The sequence below is a fragment of the Sciurus carolinensis genome, chromosome 3, assembly GCF_902686445.1.
Source record: "Sciurus carolinensis chromosome 3, mSciCar1.2, whole genome shotgun sequence".
Classification (NCBI taxonomy): domain Eukaryota; kingdom Metazoa; phylum Chordata; class Mammalia; order Rodentia; family Sciuridae; genus Sciurus; species Sciurus carolinensis.
The window spans coordinates 167,694,651-167,719,309 of record NC_062215.1 but is presented as its reverse complement, the minus strand read 5'-3'; the positions used below and the strand labels follow the sequence as shown (position 1 = coordinate 167,719,309).

General features: G+C 43.8%; 1 protein-coding gene across 1 annotated transcript in view; it reads right to left on the bottom strand.

Annotated features, from left to right (window-relative positions):
• Sgpp2 (sphingosine-1-phosphate phosphatase 2) overlaps positions 1-23,572 on the bottom strand; it is a 111,368-nt gene extending 87,796 nt beyond the window's left edge. Inside the window, exon 1 of the mRNA XM_047547244.1 lies at positions 23,154-23,572. Coding sequence (XP_047403200.1) covers positions 23,154-23,372 — 219 coding nt within the window. The 5' untranslated portion in view covers positions 23,373-23,572. The remainder of the gene's footprint in view (positions 1-23,153) is intronic.
• Positions 23,573-24,659: the final 1,087 nt, after the last annotated feature.

Genomic DNA, 24,659 nt, shown 5'->3' with positions numbered 1-24,659 from the left:
AGGCCTTTTGACAAGAATGGGCGGATGCATACAACACTCTGTCTTTCAGAATGGGGAGTGTGCAGGCCTTAAGAATAGAACTCAGAGGCAGAGTATGCATCTTGCATGCAGGAGGTTGGGGTTTGATCCCCAGCACTGTGGACAGAAACAAAAAAAAGGGCGCATGTGGAAGCCATGTTCATCGAAGACCTAGACTTGGCCCGTGTTGCTTTTCACCTGGGCTTTCTGTCGTCAGTGTTAGCGAAGTGATTTAAATGGTGTGCCCTCACCCCAAATACCAAGCAGACGGCACTCTGACCAGCTCAAGGGGAAGCTTCTCCCCTTCTCTGCATACGAGCCCCCCTCTCCCTAGAACTTTAGAGAAGGTTCATATGGCTACAAGGACCATCTGCGTTGAAAGAGAGAGAGACAAGACAGAGCCTGGTTGGACGAAAGTGTCTATAGACACACAGAAAAGAACATGTTTTCAAAATCTCCCCAGATGGGAATTCTACAGCCTCTCTCTGTAATCCAGTCCTAATGTGGAGCGGCCTTCACCATCAGGAAGTTCTGCCATAAATAACCCCAATCCTTCATGCAGCTTAAACCCATTTCCTCCGGCTTTCTGCTCACTGGAGATGGGGAACAGCTGGTCACCATGCTCTGCACCAGGCTCTTTGTCAACTGGATGATTGGATCCTGGCACCGAACCACTGTTGCAATGAGGAGCCTGGCTGGTTCCATGTTCTGCTGTCTTCACAAGCGTGTAAAATGGGAAGATAAAATTTTGAGTATGTTGAGCTCCAAGAACATGCCGTCAGAGGAAGCCGGTCCCTCATCATGTCACCAGGCTGTTCACGGTCTATAAACTTGTGAGTGTGAGGTTTCTTTCTTTTTTCTTTGGTACTGGGAATTGAGCCTGGGATGCTTTACCACTGAACTACATCCCCAGCCTTTTTATTTATTTATTTTTTTTATTTTAAGACAAAGTCTTGTTAAGTTGCTGAGGCTGGACTCCAACTCATGATCCTCCTGTCTTGGTTTCCTGAAAAGCCCGTGTGCTCCATGTGAGCATGAGGTTTCTGCAGTGCAAACCAAAAACAATGTTTTTCTGAGGCCTGCTCCATAATGTGCTCATCACATCAGATAATGCAGTGTCTCTAAACGCCACTAACAGAAACAACACAAGGAGTCAGTGTCCGGGAAGCACTTCCAGCTGCATCATCTCACATGCTCTTTGCAACCACACAGAAGGGATGAGGACAAGTTCCACTTTGCAGGGAGGAGACAGCCCCGTGGAGGCTAAGGTGCCCATGTGTATATCCAGTGAGGGGGAGAGCAAGTGTCCTAAGCCAGGCATCAGACCCAGAGCTGTGCTCTCTGGACCATCCCTGCATCCTGCACAGAAACCAGATGCTGGTTAACTCTGTGCAGCTCAGCTCTGCGGAACGGAGTCCTTCTACTTTGTCAAACATGCTTGGCCAGCAGAGACCAAGAAGACATGGCAAAAAGTCAAACACTGTGCTCCTGACATAGAGCAAAGATAAAATTCCAAAGGGATTGATGTCCCTAAGAGTTAATTCTTTTCATATGCAGCATCCCACAAGAGACCCTGGGTCTCAGTTGGTTGCAGACACTCATGGTCCCCTGACTCCCAAGCATATGTTTCCAAGTCCAGCCTGCATCAGGTTCTGCTGAATATCCCTGGTCACTTTAGATGCTGGCAGGCCTGCCTCAGTGTCCTTGGCAGTAAAACAGTGGTAGCAGGAGTTGCTCCCCTGCCTGGACCCCGTCCAGCTATACATCCCCTCATGACCTGAGCTGCCTCCCCCCTGAGCTTACGCCATCATGCATTGCTTGCCATTGGGCGTACATTCTGAGAAATGCACTGTTAGGTGACTTTTATCATCGTGCAAACATCACAGAGAGCGTTTACACAAACCTAGATGGTATGGGCCAGTCCCTCAAGGCAACCAAGAGCCACGGGAACTTGGATGCATGTGGTTGCTGCCTTTGAAAGATGGCACAGTGAACACTTTTTGGGGGGTGGGGTACCTAGGATTGAACTCAGGGGCACTCGGCCACTGAGCCACATCCCCAGCCCTATTTTGTATTTTATTTAGAGACAGGGTCTCACTGAGTTGCTTAGCAACTCACTTTTGCTGAGGCTGGCTTTGAACTCACGATCCTCCTGCCTCAGCCTCCCTAGCCACTGGGATGACAGGCATGCACCACCATGCCTGGCTCACAGTGAACTTTTTTAATAGGTAGAAGGAGCACACTCTAAAATAATAATAAAAAATACAGTTCAGTAAATACATTAACTGGTAACATAATCATTTATTGTGATTATCAAGCCTCATGTATTATACAGAAGCATGTGTGCTAGACTTTTGTGTGACTGGCAGCTCAGTAGATTTGTTCACACAGTATCGCTACAAACATGAGTGATATGTCAGAGTAGGAGGTCAAGCCTGCTCCACAGTAACTCGGTGACAGGGATTTTCAGCTCCATTTTAATCTTATGGGACCACTGTTGTATCCGTGCATTCGCCATTGGCTGGAAGGTAATCTACAGCACATGGTGATTTCCATTTACACCTCTGGTTCCTTGTTTACCATCTTCACTCATCTGTCAGCTCAGCAGCCAAGGGGCTTTGCCCATCTTTCTCATCACTGCATCCCCAGCTCGGTGCCCAACACGTGGCGAGCACTTGATAGATATCTGTGAACAACCGTCATTCGAAGCCTTAAATGGGAAGCACCATGTGACATGTAGTGAGGTTAGTGCTGCCTACCTCTCCTGGCATTTCCGCCTAGAAGCTGGGTGATCTCTTATTTGCCTGTCATGCGTGTCTGATTTACCAACTCTGATTCCCTTCATGGCTAAGCGAGGATAACTCCAAACTCTCTGACATGGAGCCTTGACCCAATATCAGGCTTCCCTGGGCCCACAGCAATACCCCTTGAATGTCCCCTGCAGTTCAGTTTCTTGGGGCACAGCACAGACACCCTGAATTGCTTACTGAATACCCCCATCCTGTTTTGACTTGCTATCAAAACACAAACTCAAACCAAGCCTCAGGCAATTAGCTGAGTCAGTCTGGGCAACTCTTCTTCCCTTCCCACATTACCTTGCAATTGAGGGTGGCCGGGTTACCCAGCTCTGTCTGAGGGGTGTGTGTGTGTGTGTGTGTGTGTGTGTGTGTGTGTGTGGTGGGGGGTTGTCTTCTGGTTCTGCTTTGGTTTATTAGAAAGAATACAGGCGGCTGTCAAACTACTTCTACTTTCTTCCTAACATGAACATGATTCTGATACCTGGAGCAATGGCAGCTTTTTTTTTTTTTTGTATGGGCGATTGAACCCAGAGGTGCTTAAGCCCTTTTGTATATTTGATTTAAAGACAGGTCTTGCTGAGTTGCTTAAGGCCTCACTAAGTTGCTGAGGCTGGCTTTGAACTCAGGATCCTCCTGCCTCAGCCTCCAGAGCTGCTGGGATACTGGGCCTGTCGCAGTAGCAGCTTTCTTAGCCTCATGAAGCACCTAGCCAACAAGCTAAGACAGAGTGAGTACTTGACAGTACGGAGCAGATGTCACCCTTGCCAACTTATAGACCCCAGTTATGTGAGAAAAATAAAGAATTCAGGCAACCAGCAACGGAGCTTATCTAGTGAGTTCATAATCTTCCTTCACATCATCATCCTCCCTTTCCCCATATTTTCTCATTTATGTCAACAACATCATCCCAAATCCTTAGGCTCAAAATATTGAGCTATCTTTCGATCAGAAGAACAAAGAAGGATCCATTTCCAAGTCCTGTCAATCCACTGGATTGTCTCAATCAAATCAACAAAGATATACACAAAGATATTTATTATAGTGTTTACATTAGCAGAAAATGGAAAGAACTATAATTGACAAGATAAATCCTAATAAATTTGGGATAGAAAATGGGATATTATACTGCCACTAAAATATTATAAATGAATCTTTCTCACTGTGGAACAAAGCTCAAGTTATGTTCATTGGGAAATCAGACTGGATACAGCATTTTTGACACAGATGGGCATAAGACAACCAGCTTTGAGCAGATGCCTTTCCAACCTCTGCTCCCTGGTCTGGTCTCTTGCTCCTTCCACGGGGCACACTTACTCCCACCACTGGTCCTTACCCTATGGTGGTCTCCCTCTGGAGCATTTGCTCCATCGCTTCTGATAATTCCAACTTTCTACCTTCTGCAAAGGTAGAAACCTTTTCTCACAAACCTAGTCCAGAATGCAGCACCCAGCAGGTGCATGCACCCAGCGGGTAGTAGGTCCCTCTAAGATTTAAGAATTTGAAGCCTCCTGGACCTACCGGGCAGGCACAGAGCAACACTGAACTTCACAGCAAATCAGCAGGCACTGGCCTTTTCCACTGTATGTCCATCAACAGCAGTGGCTTTGTGTCCTAATTACTCCCAAGTAATCGGAATCCCAGATTCCGATTCTGTCCTCTAGGGACTACCTCCCACATCCAGGAGCATCAGAGGGGACATCCTCACTCCTAGGTAGCAAAGGGCTTCTACCTTAGGAACTTTAACCATTCTCCTTCTTTCTGGAATGTTCTAGGCCAAGAATAACAAATTCAGATATCTACAGGGGTCAAGTCAGTGATGCAAATTATCAAAGCCATTGCAGATATAAGACTCGGGGTGTGGTGGGAGCCCACCGAGCCTGCTACCTAAGCAAGAGTCACCTACCACTCTAAGCCAAACTTTATGGTCTTGTAGTAATGCAAGCCAGAACAGATTTTATTTTTTGGTGGCAGGAATTGAATCCAGGGGTGCATTACCACCGAGCCCCAGCCACAGCCTTTATTTATTTATTTAATTTATTTTGAGACAGGGCCTCACTAAGTTGCTGAGGCTGGCCTGGAACTTGCAATCTACCTGCCTTAGTCTCCTAAGTCACTGGGATTATAGGCATGCATCACCTTGCCTAACTTACTTCTATTTTCTGAAAACCAGAAGCCAGAAAAAGTTAGAAAGTTCCCACTATTAAAATCAGGTATGAAAAAAGCAAAGGTTAACACAAAGTTTGGTCCCCAGGCCCTGGTTTGTGGCCCTTGCTCTAAGATTCAAGGAGGGCCACTGACTTCAGAAAGCCAGGTCCCAGCAGCAGTAGTGTCCTCACCCTCCAAGGATGACTGCGGAGTGGCCTTGTTCTCCCAACTCTGCACTTAGTCCAGGACCAGTGAAGGTTCCTCCTCCTCCTGGTCACTGAACAGTTAACCCTCTCTTGGGGGAGGGGCTTGGCTGGAGCCTAACAGGAGTCTGGGAGCTAGAACCGTCCTTGAGACCTGATCCTATTACTCATCTCAGAGTTTCTCTTCCCGTTTAAAAATGCTCTTAACTTATAATATTCCAGTGTTAAGCATGAAATCCATATGTCATATACTGTAATAAAAAAATCTCTGAGGATTTCTTCCTCATATGAAGTCCACATGTACTGTTTTCTTGAACCTTTTTTAAACCTGAAACCTTTGGCTGTACCTAATTGCTAAGTTTCAAATCCTCTAATTTCCATCAGAAGTCTTAGCCGGAAATGCTTTCAAAACGTTGGTTTGGTGCTTTCTTCTGAGGCATTACAGGATTGGAGAAAGGAGGCTCTTGTTCCACTCAGTTTTGATGAACTTTGAGAGAGAAATTGTCCTTTTTGCTCATATGCTGTGCTCAGCTGTTCACCTACCTCCCCAGACGGACTGAGGGCTCTTCAAGAGAAGGGAGCAGAGGCATGTGTGTCCCAGGTGGGGCTCGGGGCCTGATCCGGAGTCTGGCACTTCATAGGCACTTCGCTGATATTTGCTGAATATTAATGATGTTATTTCAGGACAAGAAATATCCTAAAATACACTCTACAAACACAGTAAGTTCAGAAACTGGAAAAACATTTTTATGGCAAATGATTGGGTGCCATGGACCACAGGGACGAAGACCTCCAAAATTTCTGCTATGGAAATCCTGGAAAGCAATTTGGCAAAATGCTTCAGGATGCATATGATTGGCCCAAATGTTAGAGATTAGCATTTTGAAGTGGCATAAGAAAGTAGATTTGCACTGCCTTTCCAAGCCAAGCTCTCATCCTCCACCACCCACGCCACACAAAAGACATGACATTCATTCCGGAAAAGACCCACTGAATAAATATAGCAAGAACAGCATAAGTAGTAGTTGTTGTAGTAGTAGTACCGGTCAAGCATCCCTAACTGAAATCTGAAATTTTTGAAATCCTCCAAAATGTGAAACTTTTTAAGCACTGACATCATGCAACAGGCGGAAAAATTCCACATTTAGCCTGAGGTGATGGGTCACAGTCCAATCATAGGCAAACCAAAATTACTGCATAAAATGAACTTTGGCCTCTGTGTAAAGGGTGTATATGAAACATAAATGAATTTTCTGTTTAGACTTGGGTCACCCATATATATCATTATGTACATGCAAACATTTCAAAATCTGAAAAAATCCCAAATCTGAAACACTTCTGGTCCTAAGCATTTCGGGTAAGACATCTGTGACGGCAGCAACATTGGTGGGAGTGGGATGGAAGAGACGGCCATGGAAATAACCTCTGAGGACCTACCCGATGCCAGGCACCACGTGTTCACATCCCACTGGTGATCCTATTTCCATCTCAGAACTCTAGGAAGTGTGCTATTTCCTCCAGTTTTGCATATAAGGAAACCAAAGTGGTAGAGGTTATGTGGTCTTTCTAATGTGCCATGGCTCAGAGTATAAGAAGCCAAGACCCTCTTAGCCCAAGCCACTGCCTCCCCAAAGCACAGCACAGCTCAGAACAGAGCTCTGCCAGGGGCCACAGCAGCCATGAAGGGCTCACCACAGCCAACATCCCTGCAGCAGGCAAGCCCAGCCAACAGCACCTGAACAAATAGTCTGAAAACAGAAGGACTGGAAAACAAACCACAGCAATACTTGCTCCTGGCCTAATACAGATCTCCAAAGGAACTATTAGAAAGAAGAAATAGCAGGAAAAAAAACGTGGGAAAGAAAGTCACAGTTACTCCTTCTCTCTATGCTGATTTCCCATAAATCCTTTCCTTCAGCAATACAATAAGCTGAAGTTAAAAAAAAAAAAAAAGAAAGAGAAGAACTCATAGGGCAAAGTCAATTATTCCTACACTTTATGGTGCAGGACTTCCACTTCACAAGACCATCACCATCTGGTAGTATATTTTCAATTTTAAGACTGTGACAAGTTTTAAGGCAAGAACAACTAAAAATGTACATCTTCAAGTGTATTTCACAAAGGTCACCACATGCAAATGTGATAATTTCTTCTGGGGTGTCCCTCAGTATACCATGATTCAATATGTGATCATTCTCGTTTCAGGTTTTGTTTGGACAAACTCCACGCTGATTGATCTACTGACTCTTGCTGTGCTGTGGTCCAAATTTTCTAAATACTGAGCACTATGAAAGAGTCAGCTGAGAAAGGATGTAGCCAGGAGTACCCTGAGTCATATGCTCCAATGTTACTCCATTGCATTAGAGTGAATCCATAAACTACAAGGTAACCTGGAGTTCAAATATCAATACAGAAACAAACTGCAAAAAGAAACTACATTATTTTTAACATTTTGGATTCTTAGGTAAAAGCAGCTCATTTAGTTATTAAATTAGGAACAGAGTATATATTTGTTCAAGGTTATATGTATCACTAAGCAAATTTTATAATACTGGTGACCAATGGTTTATGAATACATGAAAATGAATTACACAAATTGTCTGATTTTTTTCTATGCTTATGAAAAACATAATCAACAAAGCCAAATAGGGTGGGAAGAGGGAAGATAGATATTTTTAAAATGTACTAGGGCAAAAATCCTATTAGATAATGTTATAAGGACTGAATATTATTATTGACTATATAATGACAAAGACTGTAATCCAAAAGTAGAGGGTTGGTCCAAAAACAGAAAACACTCTATTACCTCACCCTTTTATAAAATTAATGGAGAAAAAAAGTATGACCCATTTACCAGAGAAAAAAGAATTCAGTAAAGTTTGATAATAATCCATAAAAATATCTCTTAGTAAACAAGCTGTAAAAGGAAACAATCTATGTCAAATTCAATATTCTATGGTAAAATTTGAAAATTATTCCCTTAAAATAAAAAACAAGAATGTTTACTATCACCACTTCTACACTGTACTGTACTAGAGGTCCTTGTCTGTGAAGTAAGGTGGGAGGAAATAAAGGTAAAGGAACTGGAAAGGAAGAAACAAAACTTGTGTTTTGATTGCTTTCATAGTAATCCCAAAGAAATAAGAAACTGGGAATTTTCATTTGAGAGAGAGAGAGAGAGAGAGAGAGAGAGAGAGAGAGAGAGAAAGAGATCTGAAGCATTCTTTTATTTTAGTTTTTGAATTAGATTTTATTTTATTTTTTGAGTACTGGGGATTGAACCCAGGGACACTTTACCAGTCCTTATAAATTTAATTTTGGGACAGAGTCTCTCTAAGGTGCCAGACTGACCACCGATTTATGACCCTCCTGCCTCAGCTTCCCAAGTATCTAGGATTACAGGCATGTGCCACCTCATTTGGCAGTAATTGTTTTATTAATTAAATATAAATAAGTAGAAGAAAGGTCCATAGAGTAGAAGAGAGGGAACAGGGGAGAGAAAGGGAAGGAAAAGGGGAAGTACTGGGGACTGAATTAGAGAAAATTATCTTCCATGTATGTATAAGTCCGTCAAAGTGAACCCTAGAATTATGTATAACTAAAATGAACTAAGAAAAAATAAAATAAAAATATCACATATAAAATAAAAAAAGAGATGTTCTAAGGCAACATTTTAAGAAATAACAAAAAAATACATGCCCCAAATTTATTAGTGGGAGGAGGGATGGTATAATATTCAACATCTGCTTCTCTTAAGATGTTCCTGAACTCTTGAAAAATTCATTTTGAGCCAAGAAAATAAGAGATCTTTTCGAAGCCAAAATTTTTCAGTGCATTAGGAAATTCCCATAAGTACAGAATAACATTATGCATTTCAAGCTCTGGGCATTTTGTGTGTTGGTTTGGACAAAGTATGAAAAGATGTATTATAATATCTCCTGGGTCTTTCTGTAGAGACCTGGGGGTGCCATTTTGCTTCATTTAAGAAAGCTACTGGAATACTTCATGTGGTTTAATAAATATTCCCTCAAGGTAAGGATCACAAACAGTACAGTTGGTATTTGGGCCTTTTTTTTTTTTTTAACGAAGACATCAATGGTAATTTTTTAAGGTTTTAATATGGAACAATGTTAGTAATCTTAGTAACTACCTAATAGTCTTCAAAATGAAAAAGCATCCTCATAGGAGAATTCCTTTTTTCTTTTTTTTTTTTTTTGTACTGGAGATTTAACCCAGGGATGCTTACCCACTGAGCCACATCCCCAGTCCTTTTATTTTTTTATTTTAAGACAAGTCCTCACTAAGTTGCTGAAGCTGGTCTTGAACTTGCATCCTCCTAACTCAGGCTCCTGAGTCTCTGGGATTATAGGCATGTGCCATGATGCCTGGCTCATAGGAGTATTTTTAGGGAATGAAAATTAGGTTTTTTTCTAAAAATAAAATCATCTTGATATTGTTTTAAAAGTACAGAAAATGCAGACATGCATGAAAAGGAAAACAACAGATTTTAAACCCAGGAAGAACCACTGGCAACATTTAGTTCAACTCCTTGGGTTCTTTCAAAAAGTATGTATTTCAATATATACTTAACACAGCTTTAAAATTTGGGTCATATTATAAACTTCATTTTTTAACATTTTTTTTGGTTGAACAATGTGTGTTGTGTATGTTTCCAAGTCTAGAAATTCAAGAAATTTTAATTCTTTTCATGACATCTTTGAATTTTGTGAATAAGTTTTTTCCCTGTGTAGGCTATAGTTGAGAAAACCTTTTATGATTACATATTGATAAACACTTTATGGCAATAAGAACTTTGTGTGGGAGAACATAAATCTAACAAATTCCACCACTTGGGGAATGGACTCTATAGACCTCAGGATCAGGACACCACCACGAGAGGACCGTCAGTTGCCCTGGTCCTGCCCTTGCACTTGGAGTACAGCGTAAAGAACAATCTGTGTTTTATGTGTAAGAGAAGAAAATTCTTTCACAATTTCTAATTTTAAAAGTGAGCTGTTCTCAATGAAATTATACGTGGGCAAAGGGAGTCGAGAAATTTCTATCTCATGCTAACTACTTTCTCCTGGTTTTATTTCATCTCAGTTTATCCGACTCCAGTAAAGCCAAGCAGCAGGATGAACACAGGTGCAAATGCAGAAGGGAGTGCAGACTACAGACAACTCTGAGAGATTTGGTGGCTAAAGAAGTGCGCACATTAGTTCCCAGGGACGCTAGGGCTGCACGTGGACATTCTGTGGCGGGTAAGGAACAGGGTTAATGACTTTGAGCATCTTCGTAGAAAGAAAGAACATAATCAGAAAGGAGACTGAAGATGCAGTGTGTGACTTTGACCTATTCGCAATACCAATTTCAAACAGCTTAAAAAAGATGAACACACACACACACACAAACCATAACCCCCCTACATCTATGAAACAAGATGGTCAAAATAAAGCTAATGACAAATGTCTTTTTTTTTTTTTTTTTTTTTTTTGCATTCAAACCCTTCTGGGTTCTACCTGGGCAGGTGGCAGGGGTCTGTGAGCAGGAGGTTCATAACCACAGCCCACAGCCCCTGTGACAAGCATGGCCCTGGGAGAAGCGGACCAGAGGTAGAGATCTCAGCCCTTCTGTGTTTTCCGTACAGTGTGCAAAGACAGCCTGCTGCAGATGCTGTGGGAAGAAGGCAGGACCAGTCTTGAAAGGTAGTACTGATTTAAAACAATCTTTTGAAATAATGATAGGTTTGCAAGTTGTTGGAAAGGTGGTAGGAAATGTCCTGTGTTCTGTTCATCTGTTTTCTCCAAATGGTTATATCTTACGAACTGTAGCACAATATCAAAACCAGGAGTCTGACATTGTACCAGTGCTGCATGCAAGATTTAAACCACTCCATCACTGCAGGGACCTTCCTGGTACCAGTAACTCGGATGGATTAAAATCAGCATTTTTTTTTTTTTTTTGACTCAGCATAATGCCCTTGAGATCCACCAAGTTACTGGGTGGGTCGTCATCACTGTCCTCCTTACAGCTGAGTACTATCCCATGGTTTGGTTGTATCAGTTTGTTTGATCACTCATACAATGAAGGATGTTCTGGTTGCTTCTAGTGTTTGGCTATTATAAATACAGCTGCTTGAATGATCATGTACAGCTCTTTATGTGAATAAATTTTCATGTCTCTGAGGTCAATATCCAGGAGTGCAACTGTGGGTTACAGGATAAATGTGTGCTTAGTGCTAACTTTTAAGTATGCAATAAACAAGTTAATCTTTTCAAAAGTAACATTTTTTCCATGATTGATTATTTACCTGGTGAGTCAACTGAGCCCAGCATTAGTGGGGGTGGGGAAGCAAAAGCATCGATTACCAAATCATTCTAAATCCCGGAGAAGATACTGTGTTGCTGGGCCCAACTGTTAACTCCTGACAGGCTCTGCACTCGATGCAGGTACACCTGCCTGCACCGGGAAGTACGCAGAATCACAGTGGGAAGTCCCACTTCTCTGCCCATGATGGTACTCAGGAGGTGAGAGGGAGAAATCAAATCTGGATCATTTATAAATCCTCACATTGGAAAGAGTTCTTAAGGGGCAAAATTTGGGGACAATAAAATAGGACATGTGGATTCAGATGGGCTTAGATGGAGGCAAGATGAAGTGACCAATGAATGTCAGTCCACCCTCTATCTAGAAGTAAGAGTTATTCAGAAATTCCCTCTGAATGACCTTTGAGGACCAGCATCCCATTCTGTCCGATTGGGGACGCATGTGATGTAACATGTGTGACCATGACAAGAAGAGATGGCATGGCAGTCCTGGGGCCTCCAGAGGAGCCATCCAGAGGAGGAGGGCATGTTCAGAACTCAGGTGGGGCCTCCGGAGTTACCGGGCACCCTCTGCCTGCCCTCTAGACATATATTCCTTTCTGGCTTGGAGTACAGGGAGTGTTTGCTTTCTCCGACACTATCGGAAACCCCACATCCTGCCCACGGTCCAAAACCTCACATGCATATCACAGGACACAAATGACAACCCTTACCTGGAAGGTACAGGAGGAAGGACGGGGCACCTGGCAGCCTATCTAAATCCAAAGATACCCGGAAGGGAGCAGCCATGCCTGTTCTCCCTTCTCGCCCTCAGATTCCAAATATTTTCTACTTGAAAGATTAGAAGTACATTAGTTGTCAGCTTTTGCTAAGTGATACACAATGAGAGAGTCTGATGTGCAATGGATAAACTAAAAATATGGAAAGCAGTAAAAACAACAACCAAAAACTTTGCTAAAATCACAATGGAAAATGTGGGCAAAGTACATGCCTGGGTCATTTATGAAAAGAGTAATATGAGTCTTGGCTAAACGAGAAAGATATCCCACCTTGTTAGAGATAAAAGGAACACAAAACTAAAATAATGCCATACTTTCACTTAGGTATCAAAATGGCGATTACTTCTTGTTTTTTTTTTGTACTGGAGATTGAACTCAGGAATATTCTAACTCTATGCTACATGCTCAGCTTATTTTATTTTGAGACAGGGTCTCTAAGTTGCTGAGGCTGGCCCTGAACTTGCAATCCTCCCGCCTCAGTCTCCCAAGTATCTGGGATTACAGGCAAGTACCACTGTACCCAGGTTGTAGATTACTTTTTAAAAGAACACTTCACTAATGGATGTTAAAATTACTAGGTGGAAATATGGAGAGAAAATAAAAAATATTTATAATGTTTCAGAATGCCAGTCTATAAGATAGTTACTGATTACAAAGAGAAAGACAATAATCTGGAAGACACTGTTTAAAGGTGTTTAGAAATCACTGGTAAGGGGGTGTAGTTCAGTGGTAGAGTTCTTGCTTAGCACATGCGAGGCACTGGGTTCAATCATTAGCAATGCATAAAAATGAGTAAGCAAATAGGGTATAATAATTAAAATAAGGAATAAAATAAAGCTATCGTGTCCATCTACAACTAAAAAAATGTTTTAAAATCACTGGTAATAAACTAAATCAACACTGTGTGCCCCCAATAGGATGCACTAACAAGAGTGCAGTGTCTTCCTGTGAATTTTCAACTACTCAGACCCTGCCTACAATTTGGAGGAAACAACAGGTAACCCTAAGCTGGAGGACACTATGCAAATAACTTACCTGGACTTTTCAAGCGTCAGTAAGGGAAGGCAAGGTATGACTAAAGAATTGATGTTAACTAAATGTCTGGACTTCAGTGCAGAGTAACCAATAACCAATAACACTGGGGGGATTTGGGAAAATATGAACCAAGTCCATAGATTAAATAATATTGCCTTATTTTGATTATTGAACTATGTCTTTACTTTTTAATGAGATAATATCTTATATGCTGCTGAGGTTGGCCTTGAACTTTTCTACCTTAGCCTCCTGAGTAGTTGGGATTACAGGTGTGGGCTGCCACACCTGATGAACTATAGTTTCATGTGATGCAAACATTAGAAGAAAATTTAAACTTAGGTCAGGAATTTTTTTACTATTTTTGCAAAATTTCAAAAACCTAAAGTTATTTCAAAAGAAAATTAAAAATTAAAGGTAATTTAAAAAATTTAAAGGTAATATTTGATGTTGCCTTTTATTCACAATGACACAAATATCCATATGCAGTAAAGAGATACTTGTGCTGGACATTTTGGCGCACACCTATTATCCCAGGTGGCGCACACTTATTATCCCAGGGGCTCAAGAGGCTGAGGCAGGGGGATCACAAGTTCAAAGTCAGCCTCAGCAAATAGCGAGGCCCTGTCTCAAGTTAAAACGTAAAAAGGGGTGGGGGCGTGTTCAGTGGTTAAGTGCCCCTGTGTTTAATTCCCTGTACCAAAAAAAAAAAAAAAGAGATATACTTCCTACTTGTCCAACCACTGCTGCTACACATCCTATATAATTCCTGGGGTTCCAGAAGAGCAAAAAACCATGGTTAGCAGGGGTGAGCATGACATTGACTAGTGAAGGTCAGTAAGAGCCTTCTGAGTCTCTGGGGCTGCTCTGAATCTCCATATATCCCCTGGCTATTTCTGACATAAGCATGTATTCCTTAATGTTTACAGGTTATAAAAATCAGGCTGGGAAATAGCTTAGTGGTAGAGCTCTTGCCTAGCATGTGCAAGGCACTGGGTTCAAGTCCCAGCACCATGAACAAATTATAAAAGTTTATTTTGACCTCTTAGTGAAAAACCATCAAAAGAAAAGAATGCAGAAAGAAGGTACAACTGACTTCCAACAGAACCTCCTCTGCTGGTCACGATTTTACCAAAATCTGTGATCTTCTGTTTTGCAGCCTTTCCAAGAGAGGATGATTTTTTAAAACTGCAACCAAAAAATATCTGCCGAGGGCCTTTCTCCACCACTGAAGCCCTGGCCTTGCAGTTCCCATCCATTTATCCCTGAGAACCTTCTTTTTCTCCATTATTCCCTCTCCCCACATCCCAGGAATCTGCTGTTTCCCATAAAATTCTATGGAAATAAAATTTTGAAGAAATCAAAACCTACCCAGAGATTACAGAAAGGATGCCCCTTGTAAAGACACAATTATTAAATAAATAGCTTTAGAAAAAGTAACAATGAACCTGCTCTTTTGTTTTTAAATGAGAAGCATCTAGAGGGTCCCTGTGGCCTAGGCCTGTAATCCCAGCAACTTGGGCAGCTGAGGCAGAGGATGGTGAGTTCAAGGCAACCCGGGCACTTTAGCAAGACCCCGTCTCAAAAACAAAAAAGCAACAAAACCCAATAAATAAATAAACTGGAAGTAGAAATGTGTGAGTGAAGATGTGGGGGGGGAGGGGTATGGCTCAAAATGGTTCCCTCCCCCAGCCCCAGATCCTAGGTAGTTCACCCCTTTCCTTTTCACTCAGTCCAGCCTAAGCCCAAGGATGGTCCCCTCCCTGCTTTCAACACACTGTCAGTCAATTCCATGTCTGAAGTAAGATGAGACAACAAAAATGTGAACTTGGTCTTGTTGGGTTTTCTTTCAATGTTTCCTTTTCTCAACACGTGGAATGTGTCTCACCAGGTGAGAAGACCACCAGTGGGTGCCCCGAACTTCAGCATTTTCATAGACTCCGAACACAGACAGGAGCACTCTCAACGTGTTACCTAGAAACTCCGGCCGTGTTTTACTCCCAGGAAAGCTTTGCGCTACATAAGATGCAGGGATGCCTTTGCTCAGGATGTCCTTCTTACCAGGGCAACGGAGGATTTAATCATTAATAAAATCTATGGCAACAGAAGTGCAAGTGCTATCTGAAAAAGTGAAGGTCTTAACATCTTTCTTAGTTTTTTCCCCACTTTTTTATTGACGCAGTTTAACTGTACACACTGATGGGATATACTGTTACATATTCCTATAGGCACACAGCATAGCAATATAATTTGGCCAATATCACTCCCCAGCTTGACATCTTAATTCTAAGTCAAGAGAGTTAGCATTAGACTAGGCCTGCCGTCAACACGGTGATTTAGTCACATTTTTACCTCAATGGATGTTTCGCCATCAACTGACTTTTTAGCAATGCCTGTACTTACTCTGTAGTGTCCAAAACAAGAAAGCAGAGCAATGAAAAAGTTATTCATGAATCAAAACCTTTCATTGTTGCTGGGTTAAAAGGAGTCAACACTGAAAATAATTATCAAGCTAAAAGAAGACCCAGCCAGGTAAAATGTTCAAGGATAAGATCACCCCACTCCTAACACCCCATCTTGAGAAGGGCAGGTGATAACATGTATGCCAATCAGGGAAAGGGAAAGTTTCACATAGCTGTCATGCTTCTATTCAACAGGTAGTGTTATGAACTTGCCACATTCCAAGCACATGGTAGACCCTGTGGCTACACATGTGAGCCAAGGAAACTGCCCGCTCTCCACATTATTCCACCATTTTCCACTTCCCATCATTTCCCAGTTCAATAAAGGTCATAGAAATAATGATCTAATTGCAAATATGTGCATATCCTTCACAGTAGTAGAGATCAGCATATTCTGGTTGCACATGGAGACTCTCAAAGCTACTTTTAGTAAGTGGGGGTTTCTTAGATGAGTTTTCAAAAAGAAAGGCACAGTGTGATACCACAGGGACTGGTGCCTTTCCCAAGTCCCCTTAATCCTTTTTTATGATACGGGTCTTGACTATGTTGCCCAGGTTGACCTCCAATGTGGTCCTCCTTTCTCAGCCTCCCGAGTAGCTGGGATTACAGAGGCATGGCACTGTGCTCATGGGGGGCTCTCCCGAGCCATTCTAATTCAAGACTCAACTGTCCCTTTAGCAACTCTTGCTCAGAGGTGGAGTCCACCATACTCAAGCCTCAGTTCCTTTCTCCACTTAGAATTTTTCCATCTGCCTTTGCCATTGCTGTGCACTCTCCTCTCCTCTCTACCCTGGGTTTCTGTGTTCCTATTGTTTTCTCTGGCTCAAGCCTTCGGTTATTTTTTCTGAGGTAAATCAGCAATTGCCTTTTATGTCCCTCTGTCTGGATCTTGCTTTCTGACTCCCTAAAGGAGCAATGCAATTGTCGATCTTAGTCACTATCCAACATGCAGATCCCAGGTGGATGAAGCTCATGCCAGGCCATTTTGCAGGCTGCTGTCCCACCTGATCCCCAATCAAATCAGACTGTACCCATAAAGTGGGGTTCCCTAAATCAAAACATGGCAATTGACATCTCTCTCTTTTTTTTTTTTTTAATTTTGTAGTTGTAGAGGGACAGAACGCCTTTATTATATTTGTTTATTTTCATGCAGTGCTAAGGATTGAACCCAGTGCCTCACAGGTGCTAGGCAAGTGCTCTGCCACTGAGCTACAGCCCTGGCTTGGCAACTGGCATCCTAAGAAGCCGTTTGTGGTATCTTTCCTTCTAAGGCATCTCTGCACAAGAGAGACATTCGAAGTGTCACGAAGAACCCAACAGTGACGTTAAAGTCAGTCCTGTCTTTGCTGCTGTTTCCAATGTCACTTCTTAAAGGCTTCACACTAGGCCCTGTAAATCCCCACACAGGCTCCGCCACCCATCCCACACTCTTCCCCACAGAGACACCTGAGATCCCTTCTTAACACGGTGCTCTCAGTTGCTGATTCTGATTGGCTGGAGGGATGAAACTGGTTTGTCATACCATGTCCATGGGACGAAGTCCAAACTCTGCCGAGAGCCACGTTAAGGCTTTAGCTTAAAACTCTGGCTCGGGCCCAGCACGCCGGCCAGCGTGACCACACCAGGTTCTTTCTGCAGCCTGTGCAGAGGGTCTCCATTTACCTTTCCAGGTCCACCCCACACCTTTCCCAGGGGGGCTCACCTTTATGGACTGCATCACCCAGTGCCCAAGCTCCCTGGCTCCTGATAGAATCTGGCCAAAGGAGGGCACTGGAGGGAGGTGGGAAAGAGGGCAGATGGAGCAGGAGTTGGAGATGAATCTCCCCAGGGCTCCTGGTGGTTGGCCCTCTCCCAAGTTATTTTTGGGGGGTGGGCAGTGGTGATGGGGATTGAACCCAGAGTCCTACCCATGCTAGGCAAGTGCTCTACCTTGAAGGGACATCCCAGGTCCACCTTTTTCTAGCATAGGCCTCAGTCCTGCCAGGGCCCCTCTCTGACCTCAGTTCTCTGGAGGTCTGGGGTTACCAGGACCCTCCTCTTCCCTCTCCGTGCACATGTAGCCTGAAGTTGCTTTCTCCAGGATGTGTGACGATTTTACTCACCCTTTTTGCATATTTGTAAATGATCTCCTATTTGGATTGCCTTCAGTTGTTCCTCTCTCATGTAATTTTCAATAGAGTGTACTTTTCAGAACAGTTTTAAATTTATAGAAAAATTTAGAAGATGGTGTCCAATTTCCATATGACTCACATTCTTCCCATATATTCTGCAGTTATCCCTGTAATTAACATCTTACATTAATATGGTATATGTGTTTCAAAACTGATACATTATTATTAACTAAAGTCCTTACTTTATACAAATGTTCCCAGTTTTTACCTCACGTGCATTTTTTCTTTTCACATTCCATCCGGCTACCAGATTACATTCAGTCATAATGTCTCCTAAGCTCCTCTTGGCTGTGACTATTTCTCACTTTCCTTGCTTCTGATTACCTTGATAGTTTTGCAGAGTACTGGATGGTATTCTGGAGACTGTCCCTCAATATGATACAGGAGTCTATCCTTTCAATTTGCATCAAGAGTACCTACTATCAACATGACTTTCACAGTTGATGTCAACCTTCATCACCAGGGTAATGTCTACCAAGTGTATACACTGTAAAATTATTTCCCCTCCCCTTTTCATATTGTATTCTTTGGAAGGTGTCATGTTCAGTCCACATTTAAGAAGTAGGGAGACATGCTTGGCCTCCCTATAAATGGAATAAAACCTGTTTCTTTTTAAAAATTTTAATTTATTTTTAATATTTTATTTACTTATTTATTTGTTTTGGTACTGAGGACTGAATCCAGGAGGTGCTTTACTACTAACATCCCCAGTATGGATTTTGAGACAGAGTTTCACTAAATGGCCAAGGTTGACCTTGAACTTGTGATCCTCCCTCCTCAGCCTTCCCAGTAGATGTGATTATAGACCAGCACCACCAAATCTAGCTTCTAGTATTTTTTGTATTGCACCATTTTATTTGGGCTGCTCTAAGGCAGGAACTGTATTTTATTTATCTTTGTATCTCTGAGACTGACAACTATGCCAAAAACACAATAATTGAACAATAAATGTTGACTGTAAATGAAGGAAGCAAAAGTGAGATACAGGTAAAAGTGGCCTATTTCCCAAAGATTAGAGAGCATAATACCAAAGGATGGTGAGGCTGTGGAAAGCCTGTCAACAACCTGCTCCTAGTTGTTTATCCTGGTATACCCTTCCTTTGGGAGAATGTAGCAATATTTATGAGAATCCATAATATATGCATATTCTTTATTCAGCAATTCCATGTCTGGAAATTTAAATTAGGAGATAACCAAAGACAGGTGGGAAGATACTTGTAGAAAGATGTTATTATTTTTAGTGCAAAAACTGGAAACAACCTAAAGTTCCAGCAACTAATTTATATAGTATGTCCAGGTAAGGGAGTAATACAAAGCCATCACAAATCAGGTTGAACATTTCCTGAGTGACCATCTTTGGGCAGTGGCACATGGGCACGGATTAAACTTTTTATTTGTGTTTCCCCCAAGCTTTCTCCTCTGAATAATGATTAAGTCTGTAACTACATAAAAAAAAAAAAAAGATCAAATGCACATTTTCAGAGTGGCTCATTTACCATTTCAAACATCAGATTACAAATAAAATTTGCAGTTTAATCTTTTGGCAAGTTGATGTACAATGAAGCCAAACTGTCACAGCTGCTGTGACAACTGCCTCCAGCCATTGCCCCTTCATACTGAAGGGGATGGGTCCCAGGAGAAGAGAATTCAGAGCTTCTCACCTGTTTGCTAGCTTCTCTGGGTACCACTTCTAACCTGGACATTGGACATTGCAAGTTTGTTTTGCTTTTAAAACCCCTCTAAGTGACAGTCTAGCAATAGTTACTGTGGTCCTATTTTACTCTGTTCATTTTGCAGATGCTAAGACTGAGGCCCAGAGAAATACAAATGATACAGAGGCAGAGGCAGAGGCAGATCACAGTCTTTTCCTTTGCAGAATGTATTCTTTGCTCTTTAGCAAATCAGTAAATTCAAAGGAGGGACTTTGTAGATCAATAGACTTAGAGGGGCCCAAATACTTCAGAAGAGGAATGATAGTGCAAAGACTTTGGAAAAGCAACCTAGCTTTGATTTCCTCCCCAACCTAATTGTAGCACTAGAGCTGAGCAGTTAGCAAACAAGTATTTATAGAGTACAGTGATACCTGGAAAGATCATCTCTCGTTGAGTGTAATGATGGGGAAAGGCAAGCAGAGTCTCACTAAATACAACCGCTGTGGGTAAGCAAAGACATTAGATGTCAAAATGCCACTGCATCAAAGGTTGGCATGACCCCAGAACAAATCGACACAGTCTCTTCAGGGTCTCTGCCCTCCCCAGCAGGTTCTAGGGTCTGTGTCTCTGACTCAGGGCACTGATTCCCAAGGTGACAACCAAGAATGCCCTCTGATGGTTAATTTTGCAAACTGGTGCCCTTGCAAACTGAAAGCAATACCTCCTTATTCTACCTGATCTTCACACTGCCCCAGCCAAGGCCCACAGCTCACACCTTCTTAGTACATCAGACACAGCGAGGTGCTGTGTAGGAAGCTGCACGGTGGCGGGAAGAAGCTCAGACCTGGGAGTCAAAAGATCTGCCTTTCCCTGTCTGTGCAGGGATTTGGGAAGTCCCAAGTCACTTAATCTTTCAGAACTCAGATTTCCTGGGCAATTCCTAAATCCCAGTTCAATTTATTCAACGACAGGTCTGTGCCAGGCCAGCCCAGCCCAGCCCTAGTTTGTAAAAGACGTAGTTAATTTTTAAACTAGCAGTGTGTGGTGTTACAAGAATTTACAGAGGAAGTCCTTAATCATTTCCATATTTGTCCAGTGTTAAGGACTTAAATAAATATAGAAAATGTGAAAGGTGAATTAAATTCATGGGGGTCTACAATTATTGAAATGAAGGAAGGTTTGCTCTTGTTTGAAGGCTCTTAAATGGATATCCTAGGGTTGCCTTCTAAACTCTGGGACAACCATTTGTTTTTTCATTTGATTTTCAGTAATCACTGTTTAATTTTTAATTTTATTGATTTTCTATTGTGATCTGTATTCAAATATTCATAAAATTCATTGGACCAAGCTACGGGAAGAAAACAATGAGAACAGACGGATTTCCTGCATTCTTAGATCTTACCATCTACCGGAGGAGACTGGAATAAACAGCTATCCACACAAAGGCACATTTACACAATGCAATTAATGCTTCAAGGAAAAAATACAAGAAGCAAAGAGAAACCATAAGAGGGGTGCTGGAATTGTGGCTCAGTGGCAGAGCACTTACCAGTGTGTGAGGCACTGGGTTCAATTCTCGGCACGGCATATAAATAAATAAAATAAAAGGTCATAAAGGGGAACTAGCCTGGAAGGTCAGCAAAGGTAACCCTGAGAGAACTGACCTCGATGCTGAAGGGTGGGTGGAAGGTATTTAGAGAAGGGACCTGCAGCTTAGGCAAGCCAGAGCCCGGCAAAGGTCCAAGGCAGTGGGGTGGGCATGGTTGATAGGAAAGATTTCTCACCCACCCCTTTAAAATCCTGTTACATATCAAGGGACAGGTATGTAATCATTTCCTTTTGGGGACTTCCTGTGTGTCCCTAGTAAAGTATTAATCTTCTCCAGTCGCTTGAAATTGACCCACCTTTAAAAACATTCATTAACCTCTCCCTTATCAAATGCTCTTGAGTTAATTTTTTCTCCACTATCAGCAGCACAGGGATTTCCTATCTTGATTTTGAGTTCTGTCTTGCTTCTTCATGATCTACAGTGAGTAAGGTGCTATGTTGGTCTGGAAGAACAACTCCACCCCTGGGCTCACCAGTTGGCTAAGGTACAAGCCCCAAAGAGGCAAGAAGTCCGCCTGACTGGCTTTTAAAGGGGAAGAGGGCTCATCTCTCCAGAATTTAGGTTATCTTACCAAGGGTCATGTGGAAAACAGTTCAAAAAGCACTAGTGGAAAATGCACTCTTTTTCACCTTCCTGAATTTGAAAAACAGAGTAGAAGTGTGAGAAGAGAGCAACAGAAAGCATCCCATACATCCAACTGTGGGTGTGAGTGTGAACAGTATTTGCGCACAGAAAATGTCAAGGAAAAACACTCCTTTGGCTCTTCCCCCTTTAAAACACCACAAGAGGAAAGGGAGGGGTCAGCAAACTCAACTAAAAGTTCCTGGAACCTCCCATAGGACAGAAAAAAAGACTATGAAAGGAGGTAAAATATTATAGAAGAGGATTTTTCTGAAAGGAACACACCATCCACCTCCACTCTCCCTAGTGAATTCTGTAATTCAAAGCCTATTCATATTCTGGTTAATATTAAGGTTCTTCATAATTCCTCACTTATTAAATCTAGACATCTATACATGACCTTCTTGTCACCAGAAATTTCTAGGAATAAAAGAAAATGTGACTTTAAAAAAAAATAAAGAAAAAAGAAAACAAGAATTACTGTTCTCCCTTGCCACACTTCTTACTTTGCCTAGCAAAAGAGCAGCGTCTGCAGGTGCCCAGGGTAGACAGGCACCCGCTGCAGCCATCTGCAGCCTGTCTGGTCCCTCAGCCTGGAGTCTCTGTGCACTGCGACGACACATGCCGGTTTCCCCAAAGCTGCAGTGGTTGTATAACCACACTTCAGACGCCTAGAGGAGAGCGCGGTGAGCGTCCCTCCCAAAGCAAAAGTCATTGGTGAAAAGTCACTGGTGCGGGTTAATAAAAGACCCTACAGACAGAAGGGACCCCAAAACTGGCGGAGGGCGAGAGAGAGGCGCTATCAGAACACCATCCCTGGCGTTGGTCGGGAAGGTCGTAGATCTCTTTGGGCGCAGTATGTGAACCCCAGCTCTGTCCTCAGAGCCCGCAGAGCCGCACGGTGAGAACTGAGCACCCGCATTTGTGCCGACAGGGGAGGGGGATGGGCGGAAACTCGAGAATTCCCGGGGAATGCTCCCAGGGAAGTGCCAAGGACATCCCCGTTCCTTCCATTACGTAACTCTTACAGATTTGGCAGAACATACATGAACGTGAATTTTTTCATTAAAACAGAAAGCCTCTAGGTAGACTGCAGTTAAAGGCTCTGAGCGATCGAGTCCGCGAAGACTTGGGGGCCACCTGGCAGGGTTGGAGGGTGGCATCCCGGTGACTGGACCCCGAGGCCACCCCCTGCACGCACGGCGGGGATGGCGCGCTCTGGACCCGCGGGCTGGGCGCACGCCTGTCCCCCAGCCCGCGGGCCGCCGGGACCCGCAGGTCCGCAGGCTGCGGCCGGCCGCCCCCTCCCTCCCGGGCGAGCACCTGCCCGCGGTTACCTGCGGCGCCGCGGCTCTGCGCAGCCCATTGGGCGGCCCCGCGCCGCCCTTGACGTTGGCCGCCGGGTGATGCCCGACCTCGGGGCACCGCGTCGCATCCTCCGGGGGACCCGCGCCATTCTCCGGGGGGCCTTCCTCCAGCGCCGGGAAGAGCCCGCAGCGACGCTGGAAGCGGGCGACTAGCTGGGAATCCTGCAGGCTCCACAGCAGCTCTGCCATCGTGCCCGGGTCGCCCTCTCGCCCGCAGCCGCCGCAGCCTCGCGGGGCCGCCACCTCTGCCCGCGCTCCGGTCGCGCACACCCAGACCCCGGCTCCGGGCGCAGGGCGGGCGGGGCCGCGCCAGCCAACAGGTGAGCCGCCCGGGTCCTAGCGCCCGCCCTTGCCTCCGGAGCCCAGGTGTCCGGCTTCACCTTGCGCAGGCACGCTCCTCCTCGCCTTGCAGTCCCAGCCCGGTTGGGCGACGGCAGAGTCCAGCTTTCCTTCTCTAGGGCTAGTTAGCAACTGGGCGGAGGAGCACAGGTGTCGGAACTGTCACTTTTATTTGAGGGCGACGTGTCCCCACTCCCTCCTGGCTAGCCCAGACCTGGCATTATGAGACAGCTGATCTCATATGACCTTCCTTTCAACTCCTGAGCTCAAGGTAAAATTCAGTTTCCCGGCGCGCCAGCTCCCCACTCGGACTTTTGTCCGCTCCCTGCAAGACTCATTCCCAGCAAGTATAGAGAGGCCCCAGGGGAAAACTCCCCAAGTTCTTTCCAAACTCTGCTTGATGCAATATTTCCTCCGAAGCCCACCCTCGACCTTGCTCAAGAATCGAGGAAATACAAAGTGGGCCCTGAGTCATCCACAGCGTAAAGATGTGATGTAGCAACCAGGGAATACTTTTAAGGTGGGTGGGGAAGAAATGTGCTTCCTTCTCGATTTTCTGCATTGAGCATAGACTCCTATCAGCTCGCCTATCCTTTCTGCTATGCCTCTAAGAAACGACACTGAAGTTGTGCTCCATTTGTGTACAACGTGTCAAAATGCATTCTTCCGTCATGTGTAACTAATTAGAACAAATTAAAAAAGAAAATAGAAAAAGAAACGACACTGGGAAGGCGCCACCAGACCGTTCTGGGGCTTCAGACCCACAGAATCAGTTGCTGAAGGGCTGCGAGGATAGTTAGGCATCTCACTGCACCTGGCTGCTTTAGGGCTCTCAGCAGAGCCATTTGGAGTCGGAGTCGGTTTTCCCTTTCCCTCCTAAATCTCCCTGTGGGGTCTGAGATCCCAAGAGACAGTCACTGCACCTCCTCAAAAGGAGCATGAGGGTCCCAGTGATCAACCTGCGACAAAAAGTACAATCCACTTTGCCTTCAGGTCGCAGCAGAAGGCTGCCTAGTTACTGACTGCCCATGCAAAGCCTACCAAGTGTATGGTAGCACAAATGACCAGGCATGAACACCTGAGCCACCTTGTTTAACCAGTTTTCCTTTTAGGCCTGGACACCTTTGGGATGTAACT